Here is a 25,889-nt window from a genome sequence, read left to right on the forward strand (position 1 = left end):
TTTCTGGGACCAGCTCTTTCTCAGCCTAAACAGAGTCACGCACAGGCTGGCCCCGATGCTCTTACACTGCTTCCAGAGTGGAGGCGATTGCTTTGAAAGCTCTGCAGAGCTGCAGCCCCCGTGGATGGCAGCCATGAGCAGGACTGGGAGCAATTAGGAGTTGAAGGGCTTGTTCCTCTCCAAAGTGAGCACTTCTGCCAGCGACTCCCCTTGAAGAGCATGAGGGAGGGAGCACAGGCGTCCCACGCCTACTTGTTTTCTTTCCTTTCAGTGGGACAGTTTCAACTGATTTTGATTACCCTGGCGCCAAATAAATGAAAACATTTCATAGACATATAATCATCCATCACTGTGAAGAAAGGAAAAATGTTTCATGTTCAGTATGTTTATAAATATACTTAATGAAAAAAGGACAGTGCTGTCTTTCCTACCACCACACTGCTGCTGCTGTTGGCCAGATAGTCCTGCTTTCGGATCACCCCAGATCCCCTGCCAACCTGGCCTCAGCCATTCTGCTCTGATAGCCTGATGGCACCCAAGTCGGTCAAGAGGAAAGGCCTGCCCCTCCAAGGCCAACTTCTAATCTCTAGCCCCTTTCCTAAGCAAGATGAGACAGCGTGCAGAGCCAGGAAAAAGGTATGTGGCTTGCAAATTAGAAAAGCAAAAGCCAACCATTTTTTCCAGCTGACTTAAGGCAGGGCAAGTGAAACAGCACCATTTCAAAGGATTAACAGTTGCATGTGCAGAATCAGCACAATCCTCGCCTGGAGTTTTAGTTTTTATGTTTTTATTCACATATATATATATATATATATATATATATATATATATATATACACACACACACACACACACAGAATTCTAGTCATATGAATTTATAAATATATAGGAATTTTATTCATACATACATAGAGGGAGAGAAAAGAGAGAGAGAGAGAGAGAGTCTCACTGTCTCACCCAGGTAGAGTGCAGCTGGTATAATCAGCTCACTGCAGTCTCCACCTCCTGGGCTCAAACAATCCTCCTGCCTTAGCCTCCCAACTACCTAGGACCACAGGTACACACCATCATGCCAAGCTAAATTTTAAATGTTTTTGTAGAGGTGAGGGGCTCACTTTATTGCCCAGATTGGTCTCCAACTCCTGGCTCAAGCAATTCTCCCTCCTTGATTTCCCAAAGTATTGGGATTACAGGTATGAGTCTGTATCCCAATATATATGCACCTGGTGAGGGTTTGGTTTTAAATGAATGCCACGCAGAGTTTCATATAGCATGTGGGTTCTTAGCACCAAGAAAGACCTATGTTGGTCTGAGTATCCCATTTGTGTACATACAATGTGCAATGGCATTGAAGGTAATTTTGAGTTTGGATTTATACTTGCAATGATAAATCTTTTAAAGAATAAAATCTGAAGCAACAAATTCTCTCTGATGTCTTTCTTGTCCTGGCTAGGTCTTTTAATTTTAGATCCCACATGTTCGTGGGCATAGTAAATGCCCACAGATCTGTCTCAGAGGCATCAGTTGATGACTAATAGTATACATGGTCAAACAGTGTGGGCTGTCTCCTACACATATTTAATTATGTGGGTCTCTTTTTTCCTAAATGTTATTTCTCACAATGCGTTAAATATTTGCATTTACATTTGACTCATAAGCAGAGCCATACCACTGGAGTTTGCAAGAAACTCTTTACAAGCCATTTATGCAAAGGACATCTCCATTTTAATCACAGAGCACCACAAGAGTGGGAAAATGCGTCCATTCGAGTACTCCAGATTGCACTCTTTTCAATGTCATAGGAGCCTATTTCTCGCTTCCACAGGGCAGGGAAAGCAGCCCAGGCAGCATAAAGGGGGAAGGCCCCAAAGCACTGTGACGTCACAAAACCTGGAAGAGGAGAACCTGGGACTATATTTACTTTAAGAGCATGTTAATCCTTCAAGCAGAAGTAAATGCAGAAATCCAGATTTTCAGTGTGCCACCTTCCTCTGGTATAGGAGTCACCTAGAGCGGGAATGTCTGTTCTTTCAAAAGGTGGTGTCACAGCAGCACATTTAAAACCTCTTCATATTTACAACAGGCTTCTGTGATGTCTTGCAGTCCTGCACCACTATGTACAATCTTCTCTGACTCTCGGGATGCAATTTTCAGACCCAATCTCAGAGTGGAGTGAAAGAAATGTTTTTCATTGGGATTTACACATTCTCTGCGGATGCTATTCAGAATCTGTCAAATTAGTGGAATTGCAGGCAGGCTCCCCAGACTCAAATGAAATAACAGCAGTGATAGTTCACAGATGCTTTTTTATGATTTACAAAGCAATTCAATGTGCATTGTCCCATTGAATTCTCATGACCATCCTAGGGAGGTGAGAAGTTGTGATTAAGGACATGACATGACTGCTTCATGGTCAGGCAGCCGTGAAAACAGTGGGAACTCTAAGCCAACCAATGCCAGCCCCTCCTACTTTCCACTCCACAACGGCACTTCTCGTGCCTACAGTAAGGAAATGAGGGATCATCTAAGGCCACCCGGTGAGGTTTGGTCGTCATTATTTATTTATTCTACTTGTGGCAGGTTGATTCCAAAATTAACCCCAACTCTTCAGCCCTCCTTGTACACACACCCTTTGTAATGTGAGTTTGAATCTCTTCCAGTTAAGAGACAAAGTCTATTTCCCACCCTTTGAATCAGGGCTGGCCTTATGACTTGCTTTGGCCAATAGGATGTAGTTGACATAGCAATGTGCCAGTTCCAAGCTTTAAGACCTGCAGAGGCTGTACACATTTCTGCTTACTTTCTCTGTCACTTCCATGTGTACCTGACTGTGCTAGCATCCTGGAGGATGAGAGACCACATGGAGGTTAGTCCAGGTGTCCTAGCTGAGGCTGTCCTAAGCTAGCTGGCCCCAGCATGTGAGAGAGCCCAGCCAATATCAACAGAACTGCTCACCCACCTTCAGCTGACCACAGATGCATGAGTGAGCTCTGCTGAGACCAGAAAATTTGCCCAGCTGAGGCATAAGGTGTGAACAATGATAAACATTCATTGTTGAATGCACGCAGGTTTTTGGGATGTTTGTTCTGCAGCATGATTGTAGCAATAGATAACTGATACACCACTTCAACAAAAACATGATGGGCTCCCACAGCTTTCCAATTTTGAAAGGCACCAGAGCAATGAATTAGATATCCCCTTTAACCTCCAAATTTTACAATCTGTCAGGGAAGATAAGACTATAGCTATATAGTCTCGGGTGGTACACAATATTAATTTCATGAGTGATAAAAAGTGCTCAGAGTATTTTGAGAAAGGAAAGATTTATTGATCATTTTGAATTACTGCACAATCTAGAACTGCTAACTCACACCCTCTCTCATTGAATAAAATCTAAAATAACCTAACTGTATTCTGATTTTTATAAAGACATGAACAAAAGTAGGCCTGGACATGGTCAACTTATATTATCCCTCCACAATAATTTTAAATCTCCAAAAGAAATGTATGGCCCCTTTGTAGTATAATTGAACACCTTATAAACAATGTAAATCATGGAGACAAGAAAGACAAGAAAATTTGGAAGCCACCTCCTACAAACCCTCTGAACTTTAGAGAAAATATTTCTATTAATCTGAAGCAAATGATCCTTGTGTTCATCTACAAAGCATGTGAAATTTGAATTCCTATTGAAACAAATCTCTTCTTTCCTGATTGACTCTTGGATTAAGAATAAAAACAAAAAGGAAAGGTAAAGAATAGCTTGGGCACTATTAGGACATGGTGACTTGTGCAAAATTTGGAGCCAGCCTGCCTAGGTTTGAAGCCATGGCTCCCACACTTTCTATCTATGTGGACTTGGAAATTATCTCCCATCTTTTTTTTTTTTTTTTTTTTTTTGAGACAGAGTCTCGTTCTGTCACCCAGGCTGGAGTGCAGTGGCGCAATATCGGTTCACTGCAACCTCCGCCTCCTGGGTTCAAGCCAGTTCTCCTGTCTCAGCCTCCCGAGTAGCCAGGATTACAGGTGCGTGCCACCACACCTGGCTGATTTTTGTATTTTTAGTAGAGACGGGATTTCACCATGTTGGCCAGGATGGTCTCGAACTCCTAACCTCAGGTGATCCACCCACCTCGGCCTCCCAAAGTGCTGGGGTTACAGGCGTGAGCCACCGCACCTGGCCTATCTGGCCTCTCTGTGCTATGGTTTTCTCATCTGCAATGAGAAGGAGGATGAAAATGGGGTTATGAAAATTAAATCAGGTAATCCATGTAGGGTGCTTAGCAACAGAGTCAATCTATGGCAGCTAATATATAATTAGCAAACTCTTAATACATTTCATAGTTGAAGACATCAACATTAAATATTTTTCTATCTTTTATTAATTTTTAATTTTCTTTTTTAAAACAGCAGTATTTTATAAGTTATCTTTGATAACTTATAAAAATAAGTAAGATTATTATTTTCCTTTTCATATACAAAATCTTTCCAAGTGAAAATATGATCACTAGAGGAAGAGAAAACATTTCCTGTTATTATTATTTTGTATCTGTTTTAAAGACTATTCTCTTACTTTGGTTGAAATGCAAAACTTCATTTGTCCATGTCTACAAGAAATATTGGGTTTATTTGTTTAAGAGCTTAGATCTACTAAAAGATTTGAGAACTTATTAAAAGAGGAGTCATTTGGCAATTAATAAGATATGTAATATACCCAAGATGCTGGAAAAAGTGATAACGTGCTCAAAGTTAAGTAAATTTTACTCCCTTATCCCAGACCCCAGTGCATATAAAATCTCAAGCATGAGTGAATGACAAGGGGAAAAATAACAGAAGACTGAAGTTATTATCTAGAAAATTCTGGCCAGAAATGGACATAAATCAAAAATATATTTACAGTGTTTATCATCTGGATATTTCTTGAAAAAATAAAAAAATTACAGCGAAAACTCACCAAAAAAGTCACAGGGTGTCAAAATCTGGAGAGATTTGCTTAAGCTAGATATCTGCCCCAAAGAGAAAACAACTGCTGAGGTTTAAATAGCCAAATAAGGGGCAACTAACATTATGAAGATAGTGAGGACAGTCAATGAGAGATTAATTTAAATAAATACACATGTTTAGCCTGGAAAGTCAAGGTGCAAAAGATCTGATTTACATTTTAACCCTTATGAAGACTACAAATTAGAGTAACCACTAAGTCAATGCTAACTCATAAAATATTGGTAGCTAGGGGGAAGGGCTTGAAGTTTAAACAGAGTGGTACAAGTAGGACACAATTTTACTTTGCCCAGTAAATAAGTGTCTAGAACTTTATGTGTCCTAAAACAGATTTTTGCATTCTTGATAAACATGCTGGGGACAGGAACCCTGTTTTTCGCATTTCTGAACCACCTACCTGCTTCCCCCAGAACCAAGACCCAAATCCAGTATAAACTAGTTACTAACAGAAGGTCTGTTAAATAAGTGAATAAGTAAAAGGATGGTGAACCTAGATGAATGCATGGGTAGTGGATCCATAGTAATTTACTAAGGAAACAAAAATTATTTGGGATGTAAGCTGTACTTTTTTTTTTTTTTTTCTGAGACAGACTCTCACTCTGTCACCCTGGCTGGAGTGTGGTGGTGCTATCTCAGCTCACTGCAACCTCTGCCTCCCGGGTTCAAGCAATCCTCCTGCCTCAGCCTGCTGAGTAGCTAGGATTACAGGTGTGCGCCACCACACCCAGCTAATTTTTGTATTTTTAGTAGAGACAGGGTTTCACCACGTTGGCCAGGCTGATCTTGAACTCCTGACCTCGTGATCCGCCTGGCTCAGCCTCCCAAAGTGCTGGGATTACAGGCTTGATCCACCGCACCTGGCCAAACCTTACTTTTTAATACATGAACATCTACTCTTCCTGTAATAACCAACTAGCAAAAAAGCAATACTGGCATCAAATAAAGATAAAACAATGGGTTAGGTGGTCATTGGTTGGGGTCGCTGTATCAGTCAGGATGGGCTAGGTTAAGGCCACAAACTACCCGATCTCAGTAGTTTACAATCACAGAGATTGATGTCTTCCTCAGTTGGTTGATTGCCGGCTTCAGGTGAGTGGTGTCAAGACATTGCTAGTCTCATGACAGGAAGATAAGCAAAAGATACAGAAGGTATGATGGCGAGCCACAGTGGGGCACAGAGAATATTTTGAATAGTAGCTCAGTCCCACTACCTGTTCAAAGAAAAACTTTAGACAAGTTCAATTTAACAGAATGTAGGAACAAAGAACGACTCATGAATCAGGCAGCACGCACCCCCCCGCCCCGCCCCCAAACCAGAATAGATTCAGAGCAACCCCAGGACTGCTGCATGGATAATATTTACAGACAGAAAAAAAAAAGTGACATACACAGAATGGAAGTGGGTACAGAAACAGCTGAATTGGTGACAGCTCAGTGGTCACCTTCTAGGAACACAGGTTGAACAGTTGGTCCCCATGATTGGCTGAAACTCAGCCACTCAGATTGGCTGAGACTTGGCTACTTGTTACAATCGTAGGCTACTGTCTGTTTAACCATCAAGTTAGGTTACAGTTCGCTACGCATGGAGAAACTGTTAGGCCAACCTTAAAATATGGATGGAGGCAGCTTTAGGCCAAACTTAATTCAATTTAACATACCCAAGATGATCATTCTAATTTTCAGTTAGGTGATGGTAAACACGCTTCCTACATGTTCCTATAGATAGCCCATATCATTGTTGTTCTAACAATTTTTAAAGAATTATTTAAAGAAACCATGTTCTTGATGTTTGGGGATCAAAGTAGAAAGTGACAAAAACAACTTCCTAAGTAATTTACTATCTGCAGGAGGGAGCATGAATAAAAATCATGTCTACCCAGTCTTTCACTAATAGGTTTGGGGTAATGTTTCTTCCCTTTCATCATCATTTACGCAAAATGTCACATGGCACATTCATTCATGTTAAACAGCAACACAACATCACCACCAAATAAGAGCTAATATGTACTTGGTAGTTAATATGTACCAAGAATTTTTCTAAGTGCTTCACAGGCATTAACCAATTTAATCCTCACAATGACCCTATGGGGTAAGGAATATTATTATTTCCATTTCACCGAGACCTTGTGAAGGACTTAATGGTATTATTTCCATTCAACAAGTGAGAGAAAGGAGGCACAGATAGATTAGGTAGATGGCTCAAGGACACATAGCTAGTAGGTGGCTGAACTGGGATTATAAGCCCAGGTAGCTCTAAGTTCATGTCCACAACCTCATTCTAAATTGTCTTGCTCAGTAAAACGGTGTCCAATACATAGAATGTGGTCAAGAAATGCTTGTTGAATGACTGAAGAACTCAGCCCCAAAGGTATGAAATGGTGGTGTGTTTTTGAATGTCTCTCCCTATCTTCACCCTTAATCTCCACTTTCTAATGTTCCTTTGGGATTTTTCTGCCAAAGCCATACTTGGGCGGGGGGGGGGTGGGGGGGAAGAGAGAGAGGTCTAATTTTCCTTTCAACAATTTTGCAATTAAATGTTTCACAGATGACAACAAAACTAGTTATGTCCCTCCTCTTTCTCTGCACTAGTTTTCCCAGCACTATACATAACCTGTATCAGTTGTTTACTCAAAATAAATCAGGAGAGAACCTTCTTAAGAAAAGTTCCACGTCTTTGGCAGTATTGAAATCAGCTGTCCCAGGACAGAAGTGGGAGGGAGTCCTAGACCCAGATCTGGGACTCCCATCCCCATGAAGGAAGTCAGAAGCCGGCAGCCGCCCATCCTTGGGTGTTTTGTTGTTTGAGCGTTTGCTGCCTGTCCATGGTGGTTGGTAATTGCTGGATTCATTGTATGCATTTGGTCTCTCGGGTGTATTTCCTAAACCAACATAAAAAGAAAATGATAAGGGCAAGCGCGTGGAGGTGTTTATGTTTTCAGCTCCAGCCAATTACTTGAGACCTAAAACAACAGTTACTGCAGATGGAAGGGTGCGGATTATGACGCGGACTACAATGGAAACCCAAACCTTCTCTTGCAGAGCGAGCCTGGCACCCAGCTGTCGTCCGCTTGCATTTAGTGTAGCTGCCACCCAGCAATTAATGCGCCTGGGCTCTCCTTTGGAAACGGAGCAGAGAAGAACAATACCACAGCGAGTTCACCTGGACCCAAAAGCAGGTGAGTCCTGCATGGAGAAAAGAAGGTAAATGATCCCTTTTGCCATTGTTTCTTACTGGTGGGCAAACCATTAGCAGGGTGAGCCTGGTATTTAACACTTCTCCAGGTCCTTGAAAAGGATGCAAGAAAAAAGGAAAAAGAAAAATCCACAGCAGCCTGCAGTGATTGAAGTTCAATGGCGTACTCTATTATCTTCTCCTGGATGTTTAAATAAACCCCCAAAGCTTTCTGTTTCTTAGGTGATATGTGTCCACATGCATATCTCACATCTTGGCTGTCAACAGGGATTGCCAGGTTAAATGAGTTAAAGTAAATGAATTAAATTTGCCCAGTTAAATTTGAATTACAAACAAGCAATGAATAATTCTTTACTATACCCGTATCCCATGCTGTATTTGGGACATGCTAAAAACTCATTCATTGTTTCTCAAAACTTCAGAGTTAACAATACATGCTTTTTTTTGTTTGTTTTTCTGTTTTCTTTTGTTTTGTTTTGCTAAGTCTGGCAAGCCTACCCTCAGTACATCAGAGAAATATGTCCTTGGTAGGGATAAACTTGAAATTCAAAGGAAGCGATGGGCCAAAAATATGTTTCTCCATTAAGGTGAGGGTTTGAAGTACAGTGGAATCACCTGATTGTTCCAAATGTTTCCAGTCCACTCAAAAAGAGAGGGTAAGCTAAAGCTCCCTAGATTGGATAAGTGATAGGAATAAAAATGGAAGTCTTGGAGTTAAAAAGTGTGTATGTTGTATATATTAATAGGTGAAGGGTTCTGACTCTAACAGAATTCATGGTTGAGTCTGCTTCTCACTACCTTCAGAAGCAGGTCCTAGTTAGTCCATGATCCACACTGTCCTGAATACAGCAGAACACAGAGAGAGACATAGTTGTCATCTCCAAGTCATGACTCCATCTCTTATTTTGAATTTCCTTTAGCTTCTCTGAAAAGGGTGCACTGTGAGCCACACAATTCCAAGCAGGATGAAACTATTTTATCAGCATGATTTCCTGGTTTCATCTGAATTACCTGGGAGACAGAAACCTAGAAGGCTGTTGTTGAACACTTGAGTAGATTCAAGGAAAAGATAGGTGGTGTGTGGGACTAAATACGAGTGGCAATATATTTATAACTCAGGCATCAGACAAGATAATCTCTGCATATTAAGATGCTGCAGAAAAAGGATTAATCATTTAACTTATCATTAAATCAGTTATCTCCTCTAGATCTGCCCTCTGTGTGGTTGACTAACTACAGGAACAGGGAATACCCAAAGATAATATGTTAGGGCTTGCCCAAACATTCGTGCCAAGTGAGGCCAGAGTTTAAAGTGAAATCAATATCCTGGACTAAAGCGTGTGTGTGTGTGTGTGTACGTGTGTGTGTGTGTTTGTGTTTGTGTATGTGTATTTGTGTGTGTTTGCGTTTGTGTGTATGTATGTGTGTTTGTGCATGTATGTGTTTATGTATGCGTCTGAGTTTGTGGGTCTGTAGAGTTTTTGCAGTCAACCCTAATAATAGTAATTTATATTCTAGAAAAAAATGATTTTAAGTTTTATTTTTCTCAGTTAAGACACAACTCTACGTTCCTCTATAAGTAGACAACAGGTATAGAGTGCCACGGAGAATGCAGCTAAATCAGAAACTTTCTGAAGAATCATTTTGCTGGACAGTCTTCTAATTGCTTCCTCTAATTATCATAAAAATAATAAAGATTTAGTAATGCCAATGCGTTAAGAAGTATTATATTAACTGTGTTGCACACTGAATTAAACAAGCCTTCTTGAGGGTCTCACGACAAAAGATAGACTACACTAACCCAATTACCTAAAGCCAAGAGCCAGATCTTGGCCATATCTATATCCAACTGTCCAACCCAGCATTGATAAGGGGAAGGGGATGAATAATAATTAATAAATAAATCCACTGCTACTCACCCAGAAGATGTACAGACTATTATGTAGACCATTATATAAGAGTCTCATCATGGATATAAACAGTTATTTTAAACACAAAGAATTCTAATCATAAAAGCCACTTAATTTTTTTGTTGTGGTAAAATATACATAATATTTATCATTTTAACTATTCATTAGTGTGCAATTCTGTGCCATTAATTACATTCACTTTGTTAAGCGACTGTCACTGCTATCCATCTCCAGAATTTTATCTTTCCAATCTGAAATTCTATGCTTATCCAACAATGGTTTGCCTTTCCCTCATCCTGTCAGCCCCTGGTAGCCTCTATTCCACCTTCTGTCTCTATGAATTTGTCTATTTTGGCTACCTTATGTAAGTAGAATCATACAGTATTTGTCCTTCTGTGTCTGGATGATTTCACTAAATATAATGCTTTTAAGGTCCGCCTGTGTTGTAGCGCACATCACAATTTCACTTCTTCTTAGGGCAGAGTAATATTTCACTTTACACACACGCCACATTTTTTCTATCCATTCATCCGTTCGACTCAATGGACACATTGTGTTGTTTCCACTTTTTGAAAACTCACTTGATTTTTGTCTTCCACTATTCTTTTAAATATATTCAATGTGGGCGATCCTTTCTCTGCCTCTCACTTAGATAAGAAAAGTCCTATGGTCACTCTAAATCACAGAATCTCAAATCATCAAAACTGAAAACTTGTTTTGACTCCCATAGCCACAGTTGCAGCCTACTGGGATGACTGCTTGGTTGGGTTAATGGCATGTGGCCAAGCTCCTTTCTTCCAGCAACCTAGATTCCTCCACCCACCCTTACTCCTTGCTAACCAAGACATCTCACACTGCCATGCTGGGGAGGGTGAAGGGAGACAGGGAGGAGGATGGGGAGGCTGCTTGTCTGCTGCTAGTATCAGATGGCTCGGCTCTCTCTGGGCCTCATAGATGTTTATTGCCAATTGCTTCTGCCCTGTGTACGCTCATGGGTTCCACGTTGATTGGCACTCCCATTAGGGTCCTTCTGCTGAAACTGCCCATACAGAAGCTGTACCCTCTCTAGGCTGTCGACCCCTCCTCCCTTCCTTCTTGGCTGCTGCTCCCAGTGGTCTATATCATAACCTCTTTGGGCTAAAATCTCCTTGCCTGAAAAGTCCACCTTCTTAGGCAAAATCCCTTTTAAAACAATGCCTAGCCAACATCTCGTTTAGGGATTCCATATTCGAGAATTCCTAAAGGGGCATGTGGGAAGTTCCTAACGCTATCCCTGTCTATCCTACTTTACAAGAGGCCACTACCACTCTCCCAGGGGATGAGTCAGGCCTCAGCTGATGGACACATGCTCCTTGCATGATCTGATTCAAGCCCCTCTTGCTAGATTTCATGTGACAGACAGGCTCCCCTCTATGCTTTGGTCACTGAGGTCGGAGAAGACAAGTGGATCAGTTACATTTCAATCACTCTCTTCAAAGACTTCCTTCTTCAGTGCCCACTCTTGACCTTTTTATATCTTCCCTGAGGATCAGGTGTCCAAATAGTTCTTGAACACTCTTTGGAAATCCCTGGACACCTCACTCTGTTATTCCATATTCATCATATCTTAATAGCACAAGTGGCCACAGCATCCTCCCAAGACTCATCACCTACAGCTGCTGTGAACTGTCCTTCTTTTTGAAGGATCATCCCTATTTACCCCACAACAGCCCATCTCGAACATGCTTTCAAAATCTAGCTGTTGGAAGTCCTAGCCAAAGCAATCAGGCAAAAGAAAGAAGGCATCCAAATAGGAAAAGAAGAAGAAAAACTATCTCTCATATGATTTTATATAGAGAAACCTTGAAGACTCTGCCAAAAGACTACTAACTGATAGACAATTTTAGTAAGGTTTTAGGATACAAAACCAGTGTGCAAAAATCAGTAGCATATCTATACATCAATAATGTCCAGGCTAACAGTAAAATCAGGAACACAATCCCATGTGCAATAGCCACAAAGGAAATGAAACACCTAGGAATACAGCTAACCAAGGAGGTTAAAGATCTGTACTAGGAGAACTTCAAAATACCACTGAAAACAAATCAGAGATGACACAAATAAATGGAAAAACGTTCCATGCTCATGGGCTGGAAGAGTCAATATTGTTAAAATGGCCATATTGCCCAAAGAAATTTACAATACTATTCCTATCGAACTACCAATGTCATTCTTCACAGAATTAGAGAAAACTATTCTAAAATTTATATAGAACCATAAAGGAGCCCAAATAACCAAAGCAATCCTAAGGAAAAAGAAGAAAGCCAGAGACATCACACTATCCAACTTCAAGTTGGGTATAGCCTTCAGTATAAGGCTATAGTAACCAAAACATCATGGTACTGGTACAAAAACAGACATGTAGACCAATGGAACAGAATAGAAAACTCAGAAGTAAAGCTGCACACTTGCAACCATCTGATACTTGACAAAGCCAACAGAAGTAAGCAATGGGGAAGGACTCCCTATTCAATGAATGATGCTGGGATTTCTGGCTAGCCATATGCAGAAGAATGAAACTGGACCTTTAGCTCTCACCATATACAAAAACTAACTCAAGATGGGGTAAAGATTTAAATGTAAGATATTGAACTATAAAAATCCTAGAAGAAAACCTAAGAAACACCCTTCTCAGCATTGGTCTTGGCATAGAATTTTTGGCTAAGTCCCCAAAAGCAATTGAAACAAAAAAAAATTGACAAGTGTGTCCTAATTAAACTAAAGAGCTTCTGCACAGCAAAAGAAACTATCAACAGATTAAACACACAACCTGCAGAATGGGAGAAATTATTTGCAAACTGTGCATCTGACAAAAGTCTAATACCCAGAATCTATAAGGAAATTAAACAAATCAACAATCAAAAAACAACCAATTAAAAAGTGGGCAAAGGACATAAACAGACACTACTCAAAAGAAGACATATCTGTGGCCAAGAAACATGTAAAAAAATTGCTCACCATAACTAATCATCAGAGAAATGCAAATCAAAACCACAATGAGATACCATCTCACGCTAGTCAGAGTGGTTATTATTAAAAAGTCAAAAAACAACAGATGTTGGCGAGGCTGTGGGAAAAAGAGAATGCTTATAAACTATTGATAGGAATGCAAGTTAGGTCAGCCACTGTGGAAAGCAGTTTGGAGATTTCTCAAAGAACTTGAAACAGAGCTACTATCATTATACCCGAAAAACACATGCACTCATATGTTCATCGCTGCACTTTTCACAACAGCAAAGACATGGAATCAACCTAGGTGCCCATCAATGGTAGACTGGATAAAGAATCTATGGTACGCATACACCATGGAATAGTACACAGCCATAAATGAATGAAATCACGTCCTTTATAGCAACATGGATAGAGCTAGAGGCCATAATGCTAAGTGAATTAATGCAGGAACAGAAAACTAAATACCACATGTTCTTGCTTACAAATGGAAGCTTAATGCTGGGCACACATGGACATAAACTTGGGAATAATAGATACTGCAGACTACTAGAGAGGGAAAGGAGGTGGTCTGTGGGTTGAAAAACTGCGTATTAGGTATTATGCTCACTACCTGGGTACAACACACCCATGTAACAAATCTTCACATGTACCCTCTATACCTAAAATAAAATTTGAACTAAAAATAAGAATAAAAAAATTTTAGAAAAAAGCAGCAACAAGGAGTACTCAAAATCTTTCTTTACATGTAATTTATCTCTGTTCTATCAACTACGTGCTATATTAATATTTTTGAATTAAATTGAAACAGAAAAGCCATATAATCAACATATATATTCGAACAACATCAGAAGAGTAATCATTAACTTCATATTAACTTTGTATTCAAGCAGAGCAGGAACTGCTTGTCTGCACGCCAGCAAAATTGGATGTCACCCTTCTGTTTAGTCTGATGAGGTGTCATGAAGGAACAGACCTCAAGTAACTCTTTCTTATCAAATCTGTTGACCTTTCCATAGTCTTTGTTTTTCATGCCTCTCTCTTTTCAGCATCTAACTCTGTTTCCCTTCCCTCCCTTGACACTTCTTCCTCCCTTGGCTTGCACTATGCTCCCTTTATCTTTGTCCTACTTCACTTGTCAGCCTTCCCCTGGCTCCTTTCTCCTCCCACTCCTTTCTTTTATTCATTCTCCACCTTCAGTTTTATATTCTCTTTCACTTTGCAAATTAACTGACTCAGTCTTAGAGCCACAGCTGCAGCTCCATTCTGATGCTTTCAGAATCTCTACCTCTTCTCCTGCAGGAACTGTTGCCACAATAATTCAGTCTTACAAGCCACCCAAAAACTCTATGGCTTAAAACAACAATCCTGTATTATTGCTCGTGTTTCTGTGAGAAAGCAAGGCAATCTGCTGGTCATGGCTGGGTTTGGCTGGCCAGTTCTTCTACATTGGGCTGGAGCTCACTGAAGTGGCCAGTGGTCAGCTAGCTATCAGCTGGTCTAGGATGGCCTCAGCTGGGAAGACTGGCTCTCTTCCATGTGTCTCACCTTCCCATACACCAGCCCAGCCAGCCCAAGCATATTCTGATGCGGAAGCACTTTTCCATTTTAAGCCTCTGGTTACAATCAATTTTGTGACTGTTCCAAAGCAAGTCATAAGGCCAAGCTCAGGGTCAGAGTGGGATGAGACCACAGTTACAGGGCAAAGGGAAAGATTACAAGGAGGTCCAAAAAACTGAGGCTCTTAATGCAGTCAACTATCACAGTCCCACTGCTTTCCATTCCTGCTACCCACATCCTTAGTTAAGGAGCTTGTTACTCCATAGCTGAATACTACAACGTCTGGTTCCCCAGCCTCTAGTCCTAATAAAGCCTCATCCATCCATTTATCCATTAATTCATTTATCAAAAAGTTTCTGCGTATCAAACACAGTGATAGATGCTGGAGATACAGTAATGAGCAAAAATAGCCAAGACCTCTGCTATCAAGAGTCAATAGATTAATCAAATAATCATAGATGCCACTACTGGATCAATTTTCCAAAAGTTCTGATTTCATCCCCTCACTTTCCTGGATTTTGGTGGCTCCCCATTATGCACAGAATAAAATCAAATTTGTCAGCCTGACCTTCAAGGTCCTCCTTTACTTGGCCCAAGTTCTGTATTTCCAGACGGGTCCTTCTCTAGTCTCCTTCATCAGCTCCTCTTTCTCTGCCAGGTTGGTATCCTCACTTTCTTCCAAGCTGGGCTTATTTCTGATCTGCCTTTCACCTCATATCCCTTCCCCTCCTTTCTCCTCCCCCTGTTCTTTTGTCGGTCAAAACTGTACACATCTATTACAGACAAAATGAAACTTGCATATGTGTCAAGGTCCAGCTCAGGACTCCATTATTTTGTGGCTACAAGTTTTTCAGCCACAAAACCCCTTCCTGACTCAGACACCACCCTCTGCCCAGCTCATGGTCTCTGCTTAGTTTCGTGAGCCATACCCAAGGTCAGGACAATGGCAAGGCAAGAGAGGCACCTAGGGTGCAAAATTTAAGGAAGCCCTCACCCTTCAGGTTGTGCAACACAGGGTCGACACTGAGAGTCAATGCCTCTTTAAATTTTGCATCCTGGGAGCCTCGCTCACCTTACCCTAGTTTTAATCCTGGCCATACCTGTACTTCCAGTATTTGCTATTCATTCATTTCCTATGTGAATGGCTTATAAGACTGTAAACCTTCTTCTAAGTATAACCAACCAGGTTCGTCTTGTCCATGGCTAGAAAATACTCAGTGAAATAATTGAGTACTCAATAAATACTCAGTGAAATATATAAGGTTGCAGAGAAAGTGGGGTGTTCCTGATATTTGGCAAGGCCCAGGAAAAAGATCAGAAGAGATAAATAATGCAGTGATAAAGGGGAAACTGAATAATTCTACCTAAGATTAAGACAAGTAAATTTATGTTGCAATAATAATAGAATTATAGGAGGCCAGGCGCAGTGGCTCATGCCTCTAATCCCAGCAATTTGGAAAGCTGAGGCAGGTGGATAGCTTGAGGTCAGGAGTTCAAGACCAGCCTGGCCAATATGGTGAAACCCTGTCTCCACTAAAAATACAAAAAATTAGCTGGGTGTGGTGGCACATGCCTGTAATCCCAGCTACTCGGGAGGCTGAGGCAGGAGAATCACTTGAACCTGGGAGGTGAAGGTTGCAGTGAGCCAAGATCACACCACTACACTCCAGACTGAGTAACAGAGCAAGGCTCCATCTCAAAAAAAAAAAAAAAAGAATTATAGGATTACAGGAAGGCAATGTTGCTATGATCCTTGGAGCATGCTACACACTAACTATATAAAAGCATAAAAATCATGAGCCCAAGCAGGGTGTGGGGGGACAGACCCAAATGTAAACTCTAATAGATAAGGAAATGGAGGAAGGGCTCTTAGAGTTAGGTTTTGAGGAGAAGATAAAGCTAAATACACACATACATACACATGTATATGTATACACATATACACGTGGGTGTGTGTGTGTGTATATACACACATAAATAGGTATGGCCATAGCCAGTATAGAGGGGTAGACAGAAGAGAGTTCCATCAATCATGGAAATGTGATTTAAAAGTAGCAGAAATTGGCAAGTGAAACCAATCAAAAGGATAATGATGGGATTCTTTGTTTAAAGACAAAAGCACCACAGGAATAGGTTAAAGATCACCTGCAAAATTTGACAGTGCATGCTCCATGAACTTCTGTTCATTGATAACAATACTAATGCAGACATAAGAAATAAAATTTCCAAGTAGCTCAGAATTTCTTTAAGAGCCGCAGGTGATTTCTGAAACCCTGTAATGTGTGTTCAACATCAACTCTGAGTAACGTCTGAAGGGTCAGTTCACACACCATGCAGTCCATGTGGGCAAAAGATAACATACTTGAGACTCCACTTTCAATATAAAGTTAGAGAATTATGAGCAATGCTAAAATGTGGAAAAAGCACAGGGAGACCAACTAAGAGAATTCCACAATAATCGAAGGCCTTTACAGCTCTGATGTGTGTGGCACACAAATATCATTGCCCTGTGACTATGGAAACCAGAAGAATACTCTTCCTTTTTACTCCCAATAATGCTTTAGTTCTGCTAATGCTTGCTAATTCTCCAAATTATCTTATCCTAGAAGGATTAGTATCTCGGATATAAGCCTTGTGTGTGAAACAGTATCTTCAATTAATATATATTTGATTTCATATGTGTATATATACATATATACACACACAAACATTATACACACACACATATTATACTTGTTAGTGGGAATGCAAAACGGTACAACTGCTATGGACAACAATGAGAAGGTTCCTCAAAAATTAAAAATAAAACTACTATATGATCCAGGAATCCCACTTCTGGGTATTTGTTCAAAAGAATTGAAATCAGTATCTCAAAGAGATATTTCTTTACACTCCCAAGTTCATTGCAGCACTATTCACAATAGGCAAAATGTGGAAAAAACCTAAATGTCCATTGGCAGATGAGTGGATAAAGAAAATATGGTTATATGCATATAGTGGAATTATTCAGCCTTAAAAAAGGAGGAAGTATAGTAATATGCAACAACATAGATGAACCCGGAGAACATTATGCTAAGTGAAATAAGCCAGCCGCAGAAGGATACATACTGCATGATATTACTTAATATATGAAGTATCTAAAATAGTCAAACTCATGGAATTAGAAAGTAGAACAGAAGTTACCAGGAGAGGAGGGAGAAATCTGAAATTGCTCAATTGGCATAGTTTTAATTAGGCGTGATGACTATGTTCTAGAGATGTGATGTACAGCATAATGCCTAGATATATTTTTAACAATACTGTATTATACACTTGAAAATTTGTTAAGAGGGTAGAGCTCATGTTAAATATTCTTACCAAAATAAATAAATAAATAAATAGTATACATGATATGTAATACATATATTATATGTGTAATATAATATCGTATATAATATACAATACATATACGTACATCCACATATATTTCAAAAGCCAGTGATGGCTTTATGTGATGGATCATTAACAATCAGCCCCAAATGCCTGAAAGATCATATCCTGGTAGTTGTAGTTACGTTAATGTGGGGCACAAGGTGATTTCTTCCTTCTGCTTTGAATAAACTAAACACTTGAGAAAGAAATGAAATCAGAACCAGAACATAGACAAGGTCATTCTTCCTGCTCTCCTTCCAAAAATCCAGCCAGTTTCTATAGTGGCAAGAGGAAGGAAAGGGAATTTAGAGAGGAGGAAATTAAAATACACACCACTCAATTTTAAGTACAATATTTTGTTTCTCAGTTGGGTGGATATTTTTATTTGATTTGGACATTTTGAGGATCTGAAAGAATTTTAGCCTGAATCTGTACAGCTGAGTATTATTATTTCAAAAGAACATTTAATTCAAAAATTAAGTGGTGAATACTAAAGATCTCTGTAGCATCAACTACAGAGGGTATTTTCAACTCGATCCTACTGGGTCCTCTCAGTTAGGGCCCTAAAGTCATGCCTTTATAATCCCTGGCAAGTGCAAATATTAAAATTCACATATTGGATGTTTCCATATTGAAATGTCAACCACAGATCTCTTTCTTATTCCATTCAAAACCACTTTGCATAGTCCAGTTACTGATCCTCACAGCACCCCAGTGAAAAAGGCAGTATTATGCTTTAGTTTCTAAATAGCCATGTGAAAGTTTGGTAATTTGCCTACCCCAGGGAAAAGAAGTAGCATTTCAATAAGAGTGCAAAGTTCCTGAATCCAGGTGCTTTGATCAGACTTGGGATATTAACCATTATTTGCCGCATAAACTGAAGTATTGAATTGTATGCTATCTAACCAACATGAATTCTGGCTTCTCTAGCTCCAAGTCATTTTAGTTTCTTCATTTCCCTTTGCTTTCCCTGCCTGGATCTCGGACTATAATTAGCGTCAGGTTGGAGGAACTGGCTGGAAAGTTCAGTACCAACCCGGAATGTTTTCCATCATTTGACCAAACCTCGAATGCTGAACATTTCTAACATTCAAAGAGGGTTTGTTTAAGTTTTCCAGTTTTACCCTCCTGGTTTCAAATGCCACCAGAAGCAGAAGGGCCAAAACTCTGTAAGGAGAAGCTATTTTAAACAAGCTTTCTGGCCCAGAGCAGCCTGAAAGGACCCAGATGCGTCTGAGAGAAGTAGCCAAACCCCTGGGTGCCTGCACAAATGGAGCCTCTGGAACCTGGGAGGCTTGGCTGTTCCAAGGAAGCACAATTCAAGAGTGGGCCCTTTCTTTTGCAGCAAAGCAGGGCATGACCTCGGCAAGGCAGTGGCTGGAGAGCAGGGCCAGGCAACCCTCTGGGAGGGGGACAGCCCATGGCAGGACTGCAAGGCCACCTGCGACGCTGCCTGCCACGTGGACACGTGCTGTGTGTCTGGAAGAACTCACAGGATTAATGTGTTTCCAAACTGCAGACTCGGTGAAAACTGAGAGTCTGGTGCCCCCAGAGGAAAAAGCCTTCTGTTTATATACACATGGCCACCAGCTAGGCAGATGGAGCACAGGGAGAGCCTCCCTACATTGTGTGTCAAACCTCAAACTGTAAACTTGACCCAAACACGGCACTTGAGATGAGAGGTCCGAGTGACAATCCAAGAAAATGCTACCTTGGAGGACATGAGCCTTGCCTCTTGTGGGTTTCTGCTGTCTAGAAACATCCAGGGCTTACAAAATTATGTCAGAGCAACAAAGTAGACAAGTTTCAGAAAGCTCAAAGGAAGAAAAAGACATCTCAAAGAATGTAAACACCATGCTCTTATTTCTTTACTAAATTCCAAGAGATGCAAGGCTTTCCTCAGCAATGCTTCTCAAACTTTAATGTGTATAGGAATCACCTGAGGAACTGTAAAAATACAGACTTTCATTCAGTAGGCCTGGGATACAGCCCACGATGCAGTCTCAACAAGCTCCTGGGTGCCATCAACACTGCTCATCCGCAGTCCGCAAGCAGAGGAGGAAGCAGCTGAAACTCTTTCATTTGAAATAATTCTCACTAGCTGCTCTTCATATCATTACATAACATTCAAGTGACAGGTTGGTTTCAATGTCTGCCTTTTTTCTTTCTTTTTTCCTTTTGAAATCATATTTCCTCAACAATACCTCTTCATCTAGGAAAGGTTAAGAAGTAAATACTGAGGTGGGCGCAGTGGCTTACGTCTGTAATCCGAGCACTTTGGGAGGCTGAGGCGGGCGGATCACGAAGTCAGGAGATCGAGACCATCCTGGCTAACACGGTGAAACCCTGTCTCTACTAAAAATACAAAAAATTAGCCGGGCGTAGTGGCGGGCTCCTGTAGTCCCAGCTACTCGGGAGGCTGAGGCAGGAGAATGGCGTGAACCCGGGAGGCGGAGCTTGCAGTGAGCTTAGATTGCACCACTGCACTCCAGCCTGGGCAACAGAGCAAGACTCTGTCTCAAAAAAAATAAAGTCTTGAGTAGCTTAAATATGAATTGCACCTTTATCTAAAGAAGTGAGAAGCTTGTGTGGAAGAGAGATGAGTCCTGTGTCATGAGTGTCCAGAAAAGAACATCTTTAACAGCTGGGCCTCTAGGGCTCCCTAGCTATCTCAAACCACTGGATTTGCCAAAAGCAGGTTATAGTCATCCCATGAAGCTTCGATGTCTACGTCCCAATTTAAAAATCATCCCTGACCTCATTGTCAGCATAGCATGGAAGTTTCTGGATAGGACATCTGTTAGAAAACAGATTTAGAAAATAAGGAAAATCCACGCTACATAGAGAAAATTCAGTAGCATTGTCCTCCTGGGATTTTAGACTCCATCCAATTTGGGTGGTCCATCTCTGCCTCCATTTTCTGGCCAGAGAGTCTACTTTATAATAGACACGTGGAGTTCAGAGACAGCATGCGGCAATCATGTAATGAAGATCCCTAACAGAGGGTGCTTTAATTGGATTGGACTGCACGCAGAAGTCTATACATTAATTACAGGGTTCTGCAGCTAAACATCTTTCAACCCTTGCTAGTATTTTCATAGGGCCATTAAAAAAGACACCTGAGCATTTTCTCCCCACCCCGCCCCCCCACCCATGGTGGCATTTAGAAGCTGCAGCCAATCTGAGCGAGAATGAGAACGGTCATCCAATTCCTTGGCAAAGCCACAGTCCACTGCAGACTCTTGGGTACAATTCCCAAGCCAGAAACCCAGGGTCTGAGTCACTTGCAGGAACTAGGACAGAGGGTGTGGGTCAATACACAAACTTAAAGAATCCTAAACCGTTCTAGTTAAGATAGGATTAAGTATTTCTCCAGGCGGTTCATTGATGACAGACGTGCCCTTTTGTCTTGGGCTCCTAGGGAAGTGGTAAGGCCAAGTTCACCAGCAGCTGGCTGAGGCTTTACTTATTGTCATGACCTGGAGGGTGCCCAGAAAAGCTCCAACTGTTGCCTCACCAAGCTGCGAAGTTATGCTGCGGCTGCCGGGGCTGTTAACCCCGCCCAGGAAGGCCGTGCAGGGCCAATGTGCAGGCCTTTGTATTCTGCCCCCTGGTGCCCCGTTGAAACCTCAGTCCCAAAGATGACAGTGTATAGTGAGGCTTCAACGAGCCCCAGCCTTAGAGTGTCTTTACACTCTAACCTGTCCTACAAAGACCCCACTGGAAGAGATAGATATCTGGCTAGAGCTAGGCCCAAAGAGAAAAGTTGAGAATTCAGGCCGTTAAATGCCACATCCAAATCCTCTTCCTAAGCATCTGGACACCTAAGGCTAAAAGCATCTGGGGAGTTTCTAAAATTAAATCTCCCAAGGATATTCTATATGGACCCTTGAATTGCTAAGTCATTATTAAGTGTGAGTCGACTCTGCAGTGGCAGCTGCTCATTACAGCCCTCAGCTCTTACGGCCCTTCCAGGGAACATTAAGTGTGGGAGAGAAAAATGAACCTGGTTTGGGGTTCAACTCAGGCTTGACTTTATTAGGGAGGATAACAACACAGGCCCATTATGTTCATTATGTTCACAGGGGATTTGCACTGAGAAGCAATATGAAACACGCATCACATTTAAAGATTCACGAGCCTCATAAAAGAGATGCAGCATTATTATTCTTTTTTAGATGTTAGCAAAGTGTCAACATGTGGCCAGCTAACTTCTCACAAGTGTAAGAGAAAGCGGTCTGTTGAGTTTCAATTCCTGCTTTAGTCAAAACAGGAGTAAGTAAAAATTGTGTCTGTTCCTTTTGAAAGACTTGTGCCATGGAAGCTACTATCGTTGTGGGTCTTTGTGTGTGTGAAATTAAGTGGATGAGGGAAAACTGAGGGAGTGTTGTGCGAGTTCAGCCTTTCTAAAGTGCCTGTGCTGGCCACTGCAGCTTAGAATCCAGGACTGGCATTTACAACCCATCATCACACAGGTTCTCTTGACCCTGTGTGTCGAAATTTCACGTGCACAGAGTGCTATGGCAGATGTAGGCAGAGCAGAGCAAAATGAATAAGGTAGTAAATTAGGAAAATAAGCCTTTCTTCGTCTTGGAACTACAAAACAAAATGACATTTTATTTGTCAGCAGGTAAAGCCAATGGGGCCGGAAAATGAAATATGTGTGACCACAGTGGTTTGCCCACTTACAAAATTATCCTATTTTTAGCAACTTCAAACAGGCATGTCTTTCCAAGGTAGAGGACGCGCTATATAATATTCATTAGTCAGCCCCAGGAGAAGTGTCTCCTCCTGGTTCCCCTTCTATTGTGACATCCTCATGTGCTCAAAGTGTAGTTTTACCTACAGGTGTAAATTAGCTTACTGATTTGAATTGAACTAGAGAAAGGCAATAGAGGGAGCCTTCCCAAGTGACAACACAAATAAACATCTGCAGAGTAACCACTGCTTTGTCCCAAATACAGAAATTCCCTTTGCTTTGTTTTCCTTTAGCTTCCTAATTTGTGTGTGTGTGTGTGTGTGTGTGTGTGTGTGTAAGAGTGTACTATGATTTTATCTCTTTACTGAAAGAGATACATACTAAAGTTGTCCATTTGGGGGAATAAAACCGCATAATTTTGGTTTCATTAAAATAGTCTTTTTATTTCAAAAGTAAAATATTTTCCCTTTCCCAGGCTTTAAAATACCTGTGAGTTGCCAGCCCGTTGTAGGGGTCAGACTCTCACCAAAATATTTCTTTTTATTTATTTTTCCCTTTTATAGTTTCACTTATGCCATGATAGACTTTACCAAGGACTTAGCTCTCCCGGAGCTGATGCCTAGCATTTTAAATGATGGGCTCCACATCCTGTCTGAGCAGCGGCTTGATGCCAGCGTTGAATTACTATTGAATAAGCAGCAATGAAATCTTTATCAAAATAATCAGTAGTTCCAAAAACCACAAATAACAACAGGAGCCGAGTTGTACTAAATCAGCAAAGACCATTGAGATATAATAAGTGACTGAGTCACTTTTTTCTACATCCCCCCCGTCTTGCAAAGTCTACTCGGCTATTTTCTTGCACAGCCTGGGGGAGGGCAGGTGGAGGGAAGGAAGGGCATTGCTCAGAAAAGAAAAAAAAAAATTGACATCACTTAAGTCACATGATCGGCAAGAACCAATTGAGATGGGCTGTGGAAAGGGGAACAGTTAAATTTGTAATTTGGGTTGTGTGAAAACTTCTTTGGGCCTCATAAACAACCACAGAACCACAAGTTGGGTAGCCTGGCAGTGTCAGAAGTCTGAACCCAGCATAGTGGTCAGCAGGCAGGACGAATCACACTGAATGCAAACCACAGGGTTTCGCAGCGTGGTGAGCATCACCAACCCACAGCCAAGGCGGCGCTGGCTTTTTTTTTTTTTTTTAATCTTTAACAATTTGAATATTTGTTTTTACAAAGGTGCATTTTTTAATAGGGCTTGGGGAGTCCCAGAGGTATCCAGCAGGGGGGAAAAGTAAGAGAGGTGTAGGGCTAGAGGGGTGAGGCTGAAACAGTGACCTGTCTTGGTTTTCGCTCCGAAGGTAAAAGAAATCATTGAGTCCCCTGCCTTCAGAAGAGGGTGCATTTTCAGGAGGAAGCGATGGCTTCAGACAGCATATTTGAGTCATTTCCTTCGTACCCACAGTGCTTCATGAGAGGTGAGTACATGCTGGTCTTGTAATATCTACTTTGCCTGTAATGAAATGGCAGCTTGTTTCACCTCGGTGCAGAGATGCCTCGGTGCCTGCCGGTTCTCTGTCTTGTTTGTGGGAGGAATTCAAACTGAGGCATATGATTACAAGTCTATTGGATTACTTACTCATCAGATGGAAGCTCTTCAGAAATGTTTTAATAAATACTTAGCTATGCTGTTGGAGTGTTCAGTCGGTGCGTGAGAACTTTGTCAAGTGCGAGTAAGTTGTGCTGGTCTTGTTTAAAGGCTTAGAGATTATGAAGCTTGCACGAAGTTCCCTGGGTTTTATTTTGCTGTCCCTTGCCTGGAATGACTGTGTCTGAGTTATCCTTAACTCGGCATGCTGTGTGGCCCAGAATGCAGCCTGCCCTGGGGCTTAGCAGGCACATGCACAGAGCCGGCCAGGAGGGCTGGTGCCAGTGTGGGGCAGGAGGCGGAGGCTCTCAGATAGCCTTGCACCAGCCTGGGGACTTCAGGGCCAAAGTGGCAAGGCAGCTGTCTCTATAAGGCAGAGAGTACAGGAGACTGACAGACTTGGTTAGGTTAAAATCATCAGCATGGGGCTGTGCTGTGTTTTTCCTTGTAGCCTCAATGCAAAGAGACAACTAGCATCTTTCAAGAGAGAAAGGAAGCAAGTTGTGGCATACCGAGGTCTCTCTGGAAAAGGGCAATGAAGAAGTTTTCTAAGTTAAGCATTCTCGCAGCTTAAGTCATTAGATTACAGGCTTATGAATAGGAACAGCCAGGGTGGAAAACCTGTCTCCATTTTTGAAACCAGCCTCTTGAAATGGACAAAGCTGTGGTTGAGCTGTGAGTGTGTGAGTATGTGTGTGCATGTGCGTTTTGTGTATCCTTCGTGGTAAAAGAGGGCTGTGCTTAAACAAACAAAAATAATAACGTAAAATGTCACGAAGGCACTGCTGTGTGCGTTGGGGCATGCACTCTGACCAGTGCCTGCAAAGTGTATCTTGATGATTTGGCAAAGCTGAGATGGAGTGGGCTGGGATGGGAGAAAAATTAATTTTCTGGCTACAAACTCTCTTGAGCACCCAAATAGTATCTGTGACTCATTATTTATTCATACAGCTAAGTGAGCAGGGGAATGCAGAGGGCTTGCCGGCCACTTTATCACAGCAAATGCTATTGTGAATGCACAGGGCTGTATGTTTCCGGGTCCCTGAAATTAAAAAACTTGATGACAGAGAGAGAGAGAGAGAGTGTGTGTGTGTGTGTGTGTGTGTGTGTGTCGGAGATGGCAAGAGAGAAGTTAAAGAGAAAGAGAAGAAAGCAAGTCATTAACCAAGCTCAAGTTTCAAATTAAAGAGGTTTCAAGTGCTTCTTTACTGGCAGCAGAGGGAATTTTAGTGAAGTTGAATCATGCAGACATGCATTAGTCACTAGTCTTGCAGCGTCGTTCGGTTGGTAACACAGAGACACCGGCCACTGGTAAAAAGCTGCAAACAGCTCCCTGGCTGCATTTCCTCTGGGCTGCTAACAAGCAGAGGAAGCAATATTTGTAGAATAACAGAAAAAAAGATCTTCCTGGCTTTACTCTGCTTTCAATACCCCCTCGGAACGTGTATTGTTTCCTATTTTATCAACTCAGGAAGGC

At 41.4% G+C, this 25,889-nt stretch overlaps 1 protein-coding gene and 1 long non-coding RNA gene across 11 annotated transcripts in view; one reads left to right on the forward strand and one right to left on the reverse strand.

The window, feature by feature from the left end:
* The window catches only part of RUNX1 (RUNX family transcription factor 1), a 1,096,070-nt gene that overhangs the window by 810,402 nt on the left and 259,779 nt on the right, over positions 1 to 25,889 (forward strand). For 4 of the 10 annotated variants that reach the window (XM_055279617.2, XM_063639292.1, XM_063639290.1 and 1 more), the window contains exons 1-2: positions 23,781 to 23,915; positions 24,126 to 24,242. In XM_055279617.2, the coding sequence (XP_055135592.1) occupies positions 24,185 to 24,242 (58 nt within the window). In that variant the 5' untranslated portion in view covers positions 23,781 to 23,915; positions 24,126 to 24,184. Of the gene's footprint in view, positions 1 to 8,040; positions 8,178 to 23,780; positions 24,004 to 24,125; positions 24,243 to 25,889 lie in introns of those variants that run through there. The other 6 variants (XM_055279612.2, XM_055279615.2, XM_055279616.2 and 3 more) reach the window with 3 other exon arrangements.
* On the reverse strand, positions 4,365 to 15,368 carry LOC134736651 (uncharacterized). The gene is made up of 3 exons (XR_010120787.1): positions 15,221 to 15,368; positions 8,029 to 8,184; positions 4,365 to 7,880 (listed from the first exon to the last, which is right to left on the reverse strand). It is a non-coding gene; the product is annotated as an uncharacterized lncRNA (long non-coding RNA).

This window comes from Symphalangus syndactylus, chromosome 5 (assembly GCF_028878055.3).
Source record: "Symphalangus syndactylus isolate Jambi chromosome 5, NHGRI_mSymSyn1-v2.1_pri, whole genome shotgun sequence".
NCBI classification, from domain to species: Eukaryota; Metazoa; Chordata; class Mammalia; order Primates; family Hylobatidae; genus Symphalangus; species Symphalangus syndactylus.